Source organism: Oncorhynchus masou, chromosome 15 (genome assembly GCF_036934945.1).
Source record: "Oncorhynchus masou masou isolate Uvic2021 chromosome 15, UVic_Omas_1.1, whole genome shotgun sequence".
Classification (NCBI taxonomy): Eukaryota; Metazoa; Chordata; class Actinopteri; order Salmoniformes; family Salmonidae; genus Oncorhynchus; species Oncorhynchus masou.
Genome location: NC_088226.1, coordinates 15,578,077 through 15,590,910, shown reverse-complemented (window position 1 = coordinate 15,590,910; position 12,834 = coordinate 15,578,077). Strand labels below are relative to the sequence as shown.

Genomic DNA, 12,834 nt, shown 5'->3' with positions numbered 1-12,834 from the left:
CATGTTTTGTTAGATAAAATCCATCTTTATATCCCAAAAAGTCAGTTTAGTTGGCGCTAGCAATTTGAGTAATCCACTTGTTCAACATGCAGAGAAAGGAATCCAAAAATCTACCCCTAAACTTTGTTTCAACAAGTCAAAATGCGTTTCCATTTACTCCTCAGATACCCAAAAATGTAATCAAACTATAATATTTATGCGACCGGGAGGTCCGTGGGGCGACGCACAATTGGCCTAGCATTGTCCGGGTTAGGGAGGGCTTGGCCGGTCTCATCGTGCACCAGCGACTCCTGTGGCAGGCCTGGCGCAGTGCGCGCTAACCAAGGTTGCCAGGTGCATGGTGTTTCCTCCGACACATTGGTGCGGCTGGCTTCCGGGTTGGATGGGCGCTGTGTTAAGAAGCAGTGCGGCTTGGTTGGGTTGTGTATCTGAGGACGCATGTCTTTCAACCTTCGTCTCTCCCACAACCTTCGTCTCTCCCGAGCCCGTAGCGATGAGACAAGATAGTAGCTACTAAAAAACAATTGGATACCATGAAATTGGGGAGAAAAAGGGGTAAAATTCAAAAAATAAATAAAACTATAATATTTATTTTAGAAAGAAGTATGTTCAATAGGAAACCGATTTTAGCAGGTGCGTAATGTCTTCATGGCGTGCGCAAACACACATTTACAACTGATATTTCTTATTCATTTTTGAAGTTACAAGCCTGAAACCTTGAACATAGACTGATGACACCCCGTGGAAGCCATAGGAATTGCATCCAGGGAACTAATTTTCAATATGACCTTACTCTTGCATTTCTAAGAGGATGGTCTCTCAACAAAAAAAAAGATTTCCAGTTGGTTTTTCTTTGGATGTTCTCCTACCATATCTATTGTGTTATATTGTCCTACATTATTTTAACATTTATACAAACTTCAAAGGGTTTTCTTTCCAATGGTACTAATTATATGCATATCCTGGCTTCAGGGCCTGAGATACAGGCAGTTTACTTTGGGCACATCATTCAGACAGGAAGTGGAGAAAAAAGGGGTCTAGCCTTAAGGAACTGTAGCCCATACATGATGAGGAACCAGAACCCTCCAGTATGAATGGAGCTTCTGCCTGAGTCTCAAATGACACCATATTCCCTATATTGTGCACTGCTTTTGACCACGGCCCTATGGGCCCTGGTTAAAAGCAGGGCACTATAAAGGTACTAGGGTTCCATTTGAGACAGACACTGTCATGGTGATACTTGTTGGTATGAGGAACAGTCTCATTGACTCTGTGTGTTTGTCTGTAGGAGTGTGCCCGTAGTGGAGGGGCGTGCTGTAAGAAGTGTACCCTGACCCACGATGCCATGTGCAGTAGTGGACTGTGCTGCAGTGGGTGCAGGGTGAGTCACTCTACTCCACTACCACCACCGCTTCATTTACATATTACTCATCACACTAGCTAGTCCACTCTATGGAGGCTAGTGCCTCTTCAGGATTTAACTCATTCATTACCAAACATTTAATTACTAAATGTTTTTATTAAGAATCGCACACAGTTTTAATAATAAAATCATACGATCTTGACTATTAAGAGTCTGTTGGTGCTACTACACGGTCCACCTCTTTTGACAGGAAGTGGTCATTCTTGTGTTCTTGTGTGTCAGTATGAGCTGAGAGGAGCGGTTTGCAGACAGGCTGTGAATGACTGTGACATCCCAGAGAGCTGCACAGGAGACTCCAGCCAGGTACTGTACTCTACACTACACTATTACCCTGGTGCATGTTGGGAGATGGAGTCTTTGGGGAGCATGAGTTAGTCTGAAGTAAACCATACTGTATGTCATTTTTTCTCCTGTTGCAGTGCCCTCATAATGTGCACAAGCTGGATGGATACATGTGTGACACTAGTCAGGTAAGGCACATCTTTGTTTGAATGGGGTTTAGCTCTGCAGTCAGTGTGTTGTTGAGATATGTCTGTCCTGCTGTTATCCTTTGTTTTCATCTTCCTGTCTCTCCCTCTCTCTCTCTCTCTCTCTCTCTCTCTCTCTCGCTCTCTCTCCCTCCATCTCTTGCTCTCTCTCTCTCCTGCGCTCTCTCTCTCCCTCCCTCTCTTGCTCTCTCTCCCTCCCTCTCTTGTTCTCTCTCTCTACCTCCCTCTCTTGCTCTTTCTCTCTCTCTCCGGCTCTCTTTCTCTCTCTCTCTCTCTCTCTCTCTCTCTCTGTCTCTCTATTTCTCTCTCTGTCTCTCGCTCTCTCTCTCTCCCTCAGGGACGTTGTTATAGTGGTCGGTGCAGGACTCTCGATGGCCAGTGTAAGGGACTTTGGGGCTACAGTAAGTATTAATGATTCATTAGTTTCTTGAATGTCCTTCACACCCCTGAATTGTTCACTTGCCAGTAGTCATGTATTGGTACTGTTTCTATGGCTATGCCCATGACAGTCGTATGCCATCTTGTGGACTGATATGGAACTGCATCTGAGTTACAGATGGCGGTGATATGGATCTAATGTGTGTTGTGTTGTGTGTGCTGTCTCAGATTCAGCAGACCGCTTCTGCTATGAGAAGCTGAATGCAGAGGGCACAGAGAAGGGCAACTGTGGGCGGAGTCCTGAGGGCCAGGGATGGCTGCAGTGCAACAAGCCGTGAGCATTCTATCACATGACTTATCACTCTCATTATTACACCATAGACATGACCGGAGTTTTATGTATTAAAATTCTTAATGTTTTTCTCCCCCATCTTATTTCCTCTCCCTCTCTCCCTCTCTCTCTCTCTCTCTCTCTCTCTCTCTCTCTCTCTCTCTCTCTCTCTCTCTCTCTCTCTCTCACACCCTCTCACCCTCTCTCTCTTCCTCCCCCCTCTCTCTCTCTCCTTCTCTCTCTCTCACTCTCCCCTCCTCTCTCTCTCTTTCTCTCTTTCTCCCTCTCTCTCTGTCTCGTTCTCTCAGTGATGTGCTTTGTGGTTTCCTGTTCTGTATCAATATGACGGTGAAGCCAAAGTTTGGGGATCTGGAGGGGGAAGTGACCAGCCTTACAATATACCACCAGAACAAGTACCTGGACTGCCGGTGAGTTGTACCTTCCTACCCCTTTATTGTTTGTTGGGAGGCTTTCATAGATTGAACAGAATAGATGAATTGATTAATTTATCCCTCGTCACCTCTCCCCCTCCTCTCAACTCCTCCTCCTCCTCTCCCTCCTCCTCCTCCTCCCCATCTTCTCCCTCCCTCTCCTCCTTTTTTCTCCTCTCTTTTTTTGTCATCTCCTCTCTACTCTTCCTCCTCTCCCATCTGTGTGTCCAGAGGGGGCCATGTCCTGCTGGAGGATGGGTCAGACCTGGGCTACGTAGAGGACGGTACGCAGTGCGGCCCCAACATGATGTGTCTGGAGCGCCGCTGTCTCCCCGTGGCAGCCTTCAACCTCAGCACCTGCTCCGGCTCCACGCTGGGACGCACCTGCTCTGACCACGGGGTGAGGACACACACAGGGACCACCCCACCACGCAGGCCTGCATTTAAATAGAGGGATGCTAGCTTGTTGGGTTTGTGTTTTCAAAAGTGAACGTTCTCAGTGACCGGTTGATGTTCTCCTTTGTTTTAATCTGTCTGTTTCTCGTTCTCTCTCAGACATGCAGTAACGAGGTGAAGTGTATCTGTGACAGGGACTACACCGGGAAGGACTGCAGTGTCTTTGACCCCATCCCTGACCCCACGCCGCCTGCCAACACAGAGAAGAAAGGTCCAAAGCTCCTCTGTCTGTCTGTGTGTGTGTTTCTCTGTCTGTTTGTCTGCCTGTTCTCCTCGTATCCCTCTCATTGTCTGTCAACCATCACTTTATCTCTTTGTGTACATATATGGAGTGTAGGGTGGCTATAGTCTAGCTTTTCCAATAGCTATTGCCTTAGTCATGCTTTGGGTGAAAGGGCAGTGGAGTAAAGTCAGGGAAACTGACTGACACTGTGTCTACATGTGTGAGTGAGTTAGTGTGAGAATGTGTATGCTGAATGTGTACATGTGTGCATATACTGTATGTGTGTGTCTGTGTGTTTGTGTGTGTGTGTTTGTGTGTGTTCTGTGTGTGTGTTTGTGTGTGTGTGTGTGTGTGTGTGTGTGTGTTTGTGTGTGTGTTTGTGTGTGTGTTTGTGTGTGTGTTTGTGTGTGTGTTTGTGTGGGTGTTTCTATAAGTTACAGACACCTGGCTTCTATCTTCAAGTGTCTTCCTTCCTATCTTCCAGTCTGATTCAGAGGGGTTGCGGTAAATGCGGAAGGCACATTTCGGTTGAATACATTCAGTTGTGCAACTGACTAGGTATCCCCTTTCCCTTTCCATTGACACAGGGCTCATAGGCCCCAAAAAGCCAAACCCATCCTAAGCAAGAGGGTGTCCAGCTGAAAGAGCAACAAAGGGGGATGAGAAAGAAGTAATAAAAACACCCTCCTTTCTTAACTGTCGCCTCCCTGATCTCCCCTCGCTCTCCCACGCGTTCCCCCTTCCTCCACCCCATGTCATTTCTTATTCTCTCTTTCGCTTTCCTACTCTCTTTCTTTGGGTATCGTTTCCATCTCTTTCTTCTTTCTCTCTCTCTCTCTCTCTCTCTCTCTCTCTCTCTCTCTCTCTCTCTCTCTCTCTCTCTCTCTCTCTCTCTCTCTCTCTCTCTCTCTCTGGATGTTGATGTTGTTGATGTGTGGTGTTGATGCTGTCCTCTGACGTGTGTTTTTGGTGGTGTTGTTGTGTTCCCCTCCGCACCCCTCCTCCCTACTCCTTCCTCTGCGCAGGTCCCAGTGGCACCAATATCATAATAGGGTCCATCGCAGGTGCTATTCTTCTGGCAGCTATAGTCCTAGGGGGGACAGGATGGGGATTTAAGTAAGAGTTCTGGCATGCCTCTGTGTACCTGTCTGTTTCTCCTCAAGGCCCCCACTCACACCCCTCCAAAAAACCCGAATTCACCCACTTTGCAACTCATTGCCCCACCAACGGTGGTGACACATGGGTTGAGTTCACCATCCAATTGCTTTGAAACATATGGAGATATTTAGTATGAGTATCGGGCTGGTACCTCTGATACTTCACTTTGTAAGATCTAGTAGAATTGAACCCTGACCTCCTCCATACATCTCTCCAGGGAGAGAAAGAGATGCCTCCCCTCCACACCTTCAGACTGGCTCCAACCCAGCTCTCCTACCGGTGACAGGAGTGGACAGTTCCCCTGTAGTTGCCTAAGAAGTTCCCAAACTGTTGTGGTTCTCTTTGAAGCCTCCTGTGTAGTGTTCATTCTTTGATGCCTCTCCTTAGTGCAGCGCTTCATTTGGAGTGTCTTTAAAGTAGTGTCCGCTCAGTAATGCCCACTCAGTAGTGCCCTAACCAAAGTGCCCTTGCTGCAGTGGCTGTCTCTGGAGAGCCCTAGCTGTGTGCATGCCTGACCTGCTAATTCCTGTTCACTCCTTAGTCTCTGATCCAAAAGGATTATATCACTTCCCTGTCATCACTTGCATCAAGAATGATCAAATTTGTGTTAAATTTCTTTGTCTGGTTCATCAAAATAAATTTGCTTGATCCATTTCTCCAAATAGTTTATATTTTGCTGGGAATAATGAGTAATCCTTTTGGGGACAGGGGTAACTGTGTGTGCATGTGTGCATGATCTGTGTCAATATTAATGTGGTCGGTTAAATATCTTCTACAATATCTTCTTGTGGTGGTAAGCTTTACACTCATTTGAACAAACAAGAAAATTATTTATTACAACTACAGCTGTGGTCATGGCATTTTGGATGACGGTTATTAGTCAGCCAATGACCGCAGTCACCGTCATAATCGTATGAATAGCAACGTTTTTTTAAGACGCACATTTTCTCCTCCGCTCCTAACTGCATGTGCTGCTGCAGGGAAGCGGGAGTTGCCTAGGCAACCAAAGACTTGTTTGCTACCAACACCTTGCTTGTTTCGTCAAGGCGCAACAAAGTTTCATCGCGTTGATAAGAGCCCATGATACCGTGGAAACGGACTCTACCGCACGAATCCCCGGCCATCCTTCAGTTAGCTGTTCCACACACATATACACAATGTTTTGTTTGTTATGATGGTTATTTCACTTCATGATGGCCTTCATCCATAATCGTCAGTTACACGATTATACGGTAATTGTGCCCGCCCTAATTACAACATCATTCATTTGAGTCTGAAAAAAGGTGTACAAAATCTTGTCGTCGGAGTGAGCAGTGGGACAACAACGTCTACTAAACATCACTTTGAATAGGCTGTATACAGTGCCTTGCAAAAACTATTCAGACCCCTTGAATTTCTTCAAATGTTATTGTGTTACAAAGTGGGATTAAAATTGATGTGATTGTAATTTTTGGTCATCAATCTACTCAAAATACTCTAATGTCAAAGTGGAAGAATTAAAAATATTAATAATATGATTTATAGAAATGTGATAAAATCTAGTTCTTGCCTAAGTATTCAACCCCTTTGTTTAAGCAAGCCTAAATGAGTTCAGGAGTAAAATGTCTCTTAACAAATCACATAAACTACATGGACTCACTGTGTGAAATAATAGGGGTTGACATGATTGAGTGACCAACCCTTCCTCTGTCCCCCATACATACCACATATGTATGTATTATCCCTCAGTCAAGTATTGAATTTCAAGCACAGATTGAACTACAAAGACCAGGATGCTTTTCTAAAGCCTCATAAAGTAGGGCAGTGATGGGTAGATGGGTAACAATAACAAATCAGACATTGAATATATCTTTAAGCATGGTCAAGTTAATAATTATGCTCTGGGTGATGTATTAAACCACCCAGACACATCAAAGATACAGTCGTCCTTCTGAACTGAGCTACAGGACAGGAGTGAAACTGCTCAGGGATGTTACCATGAGGCCGATGGTGATTTTAAAACAGTTACAGAGTTCAATGGCATTGATGGGAGAAAACTGAAGATGGGTCAACGACATTGTAGTGACTCCACAATAATGAATTAAACGACAGAATGAAAAGAAGAATACAAATATACACAATCAAAATTATTCCAAAACATGCATCATGTATGCAACTCGAGTAATACTGCAAAGGAATGCACTTTTTGGCCTAAATGCAAAGCCGTGTGTTTGGGGCAAATCCAACACAACACATCACTGAGTAACTGCCTCCTTATTTTCAAGCGTGGTGGCTGCATCATGGTTTGGGTACTGGTGAGTTTTTCAGGATAAAAATAAACGGGATGGAGCTAAGCACAGACAGAATCCTAGAGGGAAACCTGCTTCAGTCTGCTTTACACCAGACACTGGGAGAGGAATTCACCTTTCAGCGAGACAATAACCTACAACACAAGGGCAAATGTACACTGGTTGCTTACCAAGAAGAAAGTGAATTTTCCTGAGTGGCCAGGAATCGTGACAATTGCTGTCTAGCCATGATCCCCAACATCTTGACAGAGCTAATATTTCACAATCCAGGTGTGTAAAGACTCACCGCTGTAACCACTGCCAAATGTGTTTCTAACATGTCTTGACTCAGGGAGCTGAATACTTACGCATCGACTATATTTTAGTTGTTTCATTTTCTATTAACCTTTTTAAAATGTTAACTATTTCATCCACTTTGACATTACAGAGTATTTTGTGTAGATTGTTGACAAAAGAATGCCAGTTAAATCCATTTTAAGGGTTGATGAATACCTTTGCAAGGCACTGTACCACGACTTTGAAATGCCTTTGTCATCACTATACAGTATCTACTGTTGTTGAGCTTTCATTGTCTCTTACTGCAACTGATGTTTCTCCCCTCCTCCTGTCTCTTCTCCCAATGTGTTGCTCCTCCTCCTTCCTGGTTGAAGGAATATCCGAAGAGGAAGGTATGACCGGACACTGCAGGGTGACATCCTTCAACCCCCCTTCATCCCATAGCTCTTCACAGCATGGCCTCAGACCCCATCAGACATCATCCCACCTCTGACCTTAAACGTGATGATTTCATCCTCTGACCTAATCCCATATAGCACAGCAAAACTCTGGCATCAGTCTCAGCCTTTGTCTTCTCCACCTCATGACCTATTCCACCCAGAATGCAGTTTTCTTTCAGAACCATTTCATGTCTTGTTTACTCTCCTCACACCAAGTCCAACAATCACCTTCTGTCAACTGCTCAACTTGTTTACAACCTTACAACTTGTAGTCTCTTACACTGTTTCCTTTCTTTCCAGATCTGGAGGAGGATAAGATGTCTGTCTGTCTGTCTTTGTCTGTCTGTTCCTGTCTTTCTCTCACTCTGTGATGTTTCCAAGTCGGAGAAGAGGGAAAAAGAACAAGTCTTCCACTCCTGTCCCGAACCTCTCCAGACCTCTTCTGTTAACATCTCCTCTCCTGTCCACTTCCTGTCTGGCCACCTGTCTATCTCCGGCCCCTCCTGGACAGTGTAGCACCTCCCACATTGCATACCAGCCAATTATATTATCCAATCAGGATAAAGTCTTTGCCACGGACAGAATGAGAAGGTTGTTGTTGGTCCCTCGAGGGGCGTCAGGGTCTTCCTGCTTTCCAGCGACTAAGTAGTATGCACTTCGGTGTCTGCGTACTGTAGTTCCCTTTCCTTCCGCTTACGACAGTCCAATGAAGAACATGTCAACAGTGGACAAATTCAATATGAGACATGTCTTTCCAATGCTTGTCTGGAAACACACTTCTGGCCGCTGTTTGAGAATGCTGGACTGGCCCAGACCTGCCATCTGAAAAACAATTTAAATCATAAGATGTTGTCAAAGAAGCACATAAAAACAAACATTGATCAAAGACTCAAGTGGCCATTGGATCACTTGAACTGCCCCTTTCAGAGAGTCCTTGACTGGTGACTGGATGACAACCCAGATTCAGACATTATCTAGTTACAACAACACGGATGTGATCCAAGAAGAATCATGTATTGGACTTGTTGTGTACAGGCCATTTCCAAAGAAAGAAGAGCAACTTATTGTGAGAATGACTATGAAACAAAAGCAGTAGACCGTTCAAAACATCATGGACCGATGTAGGGTTTATGTTGATTATTGAATTCTTTGTTCCTGTCTGTTGAGATGTAGGAAGGGGGAGACCCTATGGTTTTGGGATCATATTTAAAATGCAGCAGAGACCGTAACTCAGTGTTTTCAACCGTAGATCTACCAACACAACATTCCACATAGTGTTAGTTAATAGAGACTGTCTGTATGTGTCTGTATTCTATTCGCCACCTTCTTAAGAGGCCCAAAGTGTGTATGGTAAAGGAGGTTGAAACTCTGTGTGTGTGTGTGTGTGTGTGTGTGTGTGTGTGTGTGTGTGTGTGTGTGTGTGTGTGTGTGTGTGTGTGTGTGTGTGTGTGTGTGTGTGTGTGTGTGTGTGTGTGTGTGTGTGTGTGTGTGTGTGTGTGTGTGTGCGTGTGTGTAGGGTACCAAAATTCCGGTAACTTTCCCAATATTTCCAATTTTTCCTGAAATCCTGGTTGGAAGATTCCTGGAATTGTGAAAGACTAAGCAAGGAAATATGGAATCCTCCAACCAGGATTCCTGGAAAACCAGGGAATGTTGAGAAAGTTACTAAAATGAGTGTGTGTGTGTGTGTGCGCGTGTGCACATGTGTGCATGTGTGTGCGTGTGAGAGAGAGATTGAGTGAGGAAGAGAGCAGGTGAATGAGAAAAGTACTTGTCGTGTTTGGGACAGTTATGCCCTTGTTCACCGTGACACTCCTGCCAACAACACTGGTAGATAGTTTATAGATTTTTACTTCTAGAAAAGGTTATCTTTCTGTTGCCTGGCTTTGTGCTCGGGAGCCAATGACAGCACACTAACAAACAAATGGTTTGTATTGAATATGTAACAACAAACTTAAACGAGCACTAGCCCTACAGAATGTGGGAACACATATGCACATCTATTTGTATATACAGTATGTACAAGAAGATAATACTGAATGTTGAATACACTGTAGGAAATTGTTTTAAAATTCAATGTTAATATTGATTCATTTGATGTTTCAACTAAGTATCTATCTGTCTCCTGCCATACAACTGTCCATCTCCTTTAAGCCATTCCTAGCTCTCTATCTATCTGTCTAGCAGGCACACTGCCTAGTAAGTTAGCAATCTGGCCATCTATCTATCATTGCAGCTGTCAATCGAAATGCCATCTAAATATTGGACACTTGTTGATAGGCTCTGAGCCTTACGCTGATGATGCTTTAACACAGTGAGTTTGAAATGACCCCAGGACAGCTCCTCAGTGGAAATGTGATGAGATGAGGTGCATTACTATTGACCAGGGCCCTTAGTGCTCTGCTGGTGAAAAGTAGTGCACTACATAGGTAATTGGTTACCATTTAGGACTCAACCTGGGGTCTGGTACACTAGATGTATGGAGAGGTCTGTTTGATTCAGCACTATGGCTGATGCACTATAGTTCTTCACCATTTGTACAGAACATGTACCATCTTTAGATGGTGGCCAGTTTGCTTGCGTTTTGAATTTAGGAAGCAGAGAAAAAGAAACGTGTTATATCCCATATTTTTAAACACTATCTTTTTATTAAGTAGACAAATTGAAATAAGCAATGTAGATGAATTGAAATGAAGGGGAAATAAAATATAAAAGTCAAAAGTATTTATTTCCTCTGGTTCCATTGTGTGAATATATCTGGGTTGCTATGACAATGGCGTCATTACTTGAGGCCAAGATGTATGTACTTTGCTCAGTGTGTTTAATTATTGTTTAGAATAACTAAATTCAGTAACCCACTGCCTAATTGTGATTCTCTATATAAGATTCTTAAGAGACTAGGAAAAAGTATGCATTGCCTTGTATTCTATTTTCTTGAACTTGGCCAATGATTATACATTTACATTTTTGACTGATACATTTTTCTTTTCCATTAGATGTATTTCTAGTTTCAGACTTCATTGCACCTCATTAAATGTTCTCTTGAATGAAGATGTGGAATGACTGTGATCCACACTCCTCTCTGCAAGCTTCCCCTCCCGGGAAGGCCTGCACACTCCCAAGACCTCTCCATCTGTAACGATCGTCATTGGAATGAGACCAAAGCGCAGCATGGAAATTGTTCATATTTAATGTTCACACAAAAAAAAAACACTCAAAACAAAATGACAAACGGAGAAACCGAAAGCGCACAGTTCTGTCAGGGAAACAACTAAACAGGAAACAATCACCCACAAAACACAGGTGGGAAAAGGCTACCTAAGTATGATTCTCAATCAGAGACAACGAACGACACCTGCCTCTGATTGAGAACCATACCAGGCCAAACACATAAACACAACATAGAACATAGAAGAAAGAACATAGACTACCCACCCCATAGACAACCCACGCCGGAGTGAAGGGCGATTCCAGAAGCGCCCGAGTGAAGGGCGTTTCCTGACTGACGGGCGGCTCTGGCAGCTCCTGACTGACGGGCGGCTCTGGCAACTCCTGACTGACGGGCGGCTCTGGCAGCTCCTGACTGACGGGCGGCTCTGGCAGCTCCTGACTGACGGGCGGCTCTGGCAGCTCCTGACTGACGGGCGGCTCTGGCAGCTCCTGACTGACGGGCGGCTCTGGCAGCTCCTGACTGACGGGCGGCTCTGGCAGCTCCTGACTGACGGGCGGCTCTGGCAGCTCCTGACTGACGGGCGGCTCTGGCAACTCCTGACAGACGGGAGGCTCTGGCAACTCCTGACAGACGGGAGGCCCTGGCAACTCAGGACAGACTGGCGGCTCTGGCAGCTCAGGACAGACGGGCGGTCCTGGAGGGAGGAGACGGAGAGACAGCCTGGTGCGTGGGGCTGCCACAGGACCCACCAGGCTGGGGAGAACTACAGGAGGCCTGGTGCGTGTTGGAGGCATCGGATGGACCGGGCTGTGGGGGAGCACTGGAGCTCTGGTGTGCAGCCTTGGCACCACTCCTCTAGGCTGGATGGCCCCTTTAGCCCGGACCCGCCAGAGTGCAGGCACAGGTTGAACGCGGCTGTGGGTGAGCACTGGAGATCTGGTGCATACCACTCACACCTTTCCCTTAGGCTCAATACCCACATTCGCCGGGCACGGGCGGAGCGCAGACATAGGACGCACTGCACCCTCCCAGCGCCCCGGAGACACAGCATGCAGAGCCGGCGCAGGATACCCTGGGCCGAAACGGTGTACTGGAGACCAAACACGCTGGGCTGGCACAACGCGCCCTGGCTGGATGCCTACTCTCGCATGACACTTGCGGGGGGATGGCCTATAGCCCACCGGTCTATGAGCGCGTACTGAAGACACCGTGCGCTTGACCGCATAACACAGTACCTGACCAGTACTGGGCTTCTTCCTGTCAGCACGAGGAGTGGGCTCAGGTCTCCAACCTGACTCTGCCACACTCCCCGTGTGCCTCCCCCCCAAAACATTTTTGGGGGCTGCCTCTTGTGCCTGTCGTGCTGCCGTGCTACCTCCTCATATCGCCGCCTCTCAGTTTTCGCTGCCTCCAGCTCTGCCTTGGGGCGGCGATATTCCCCAGCCTGTGCCCAGGGTCCCTTTCCGTCCAAAATCTCCTCTCATGTTCAGGAGTCCAGAACCCTCTGCTCCTGGTCGATACCACGCTGCTTGGTCCTTGGTTGGTGGGTGATTCTGTAACGATCGTCGTTGGAATGAGACCAAAGCGCAGCGTGGAAATTGTTCATAGAACGCTGCACCTCGCCTGGTGTTCAACCTTCCCAAATCCTCCCATGTCACCCGCTCCTCTGCACACTCCACTGGCTTCCAGTCAAAGGTCGCATCCACTACAACATTTACATTACATTTAAGTCATTTAGCAGACGCTCTTATCCAGAGCGACTTACAAATT

The 12,834-nt window shown here is 46.0% G+C and overlaps 1 protein-coding gene across 2 annotated transcripts in view; it reads left to right on the top strand.

Annotated features, from left to right (window-relative positions):
• The window catches only part of LOC135555731 (disintegrin and metalloproteinase domain-containing protein 11-like), a 32,644-nt gene extending 22,028 nt beyond the window's left edge, over positions 1 to 10,616 (top strand). The window contains exons 16-26 of one of the 2 annotated variants that reach the window (XM_064988424.1): positions 1,289 to 1,381; positions 1,646 to 1,726; positions 1,843 to 1,893; positions 2,249 to 2,312; positions 2,518 to 2,623; positions 2,929 to 3,048; positions 3,283 to 3,451; positions 3,607 to 3,718; positions 4,756 to 4,846; positions 7,827 to 7,844; positions 8,193 to 10,616. In XM_064988424.1, coding sequence (XP_064844496.1) covers positions 1,289 to 1,381; positions 1,646 to 1,726; positions 1,843 to 1,893; positions 2,249 to 2,312; positions 2,518 to 2,623; positions 2,929 to 3,048; positions 3,283 to 3,451; positions 3,607 to 3,718; positions 4,756 to 4,846; positions 7,827 to 7,844; positions 8,193 to 8,208 — 921 coding nt within the window. In that variant the 3' untranslated portion in view covers positions 8,209 to 10,616. Of the gene's footprint in view, positions 1 to 1,288; positions 1,382 to 1,645; positions 1,727 to 1,842; positions 1,894 to 2,248; positions 2,313 to 2,517; positions 2,624 to 2,928; positions 3,049 to 3,282; positions 3,452 to 3,606; positions 3,719 to 4,317; positions 4,510 to 4,755; positions 4,847 to 7,826; positions 7,845 to 8,192 lie in introns of those variants that run through there. The other variant, XM_064988425.1, reaches the window with a different exon arrangement.
• The last annotated feature ends 2,218 nt before the right edge of the window (positions 10,617 to 12,834 follow it).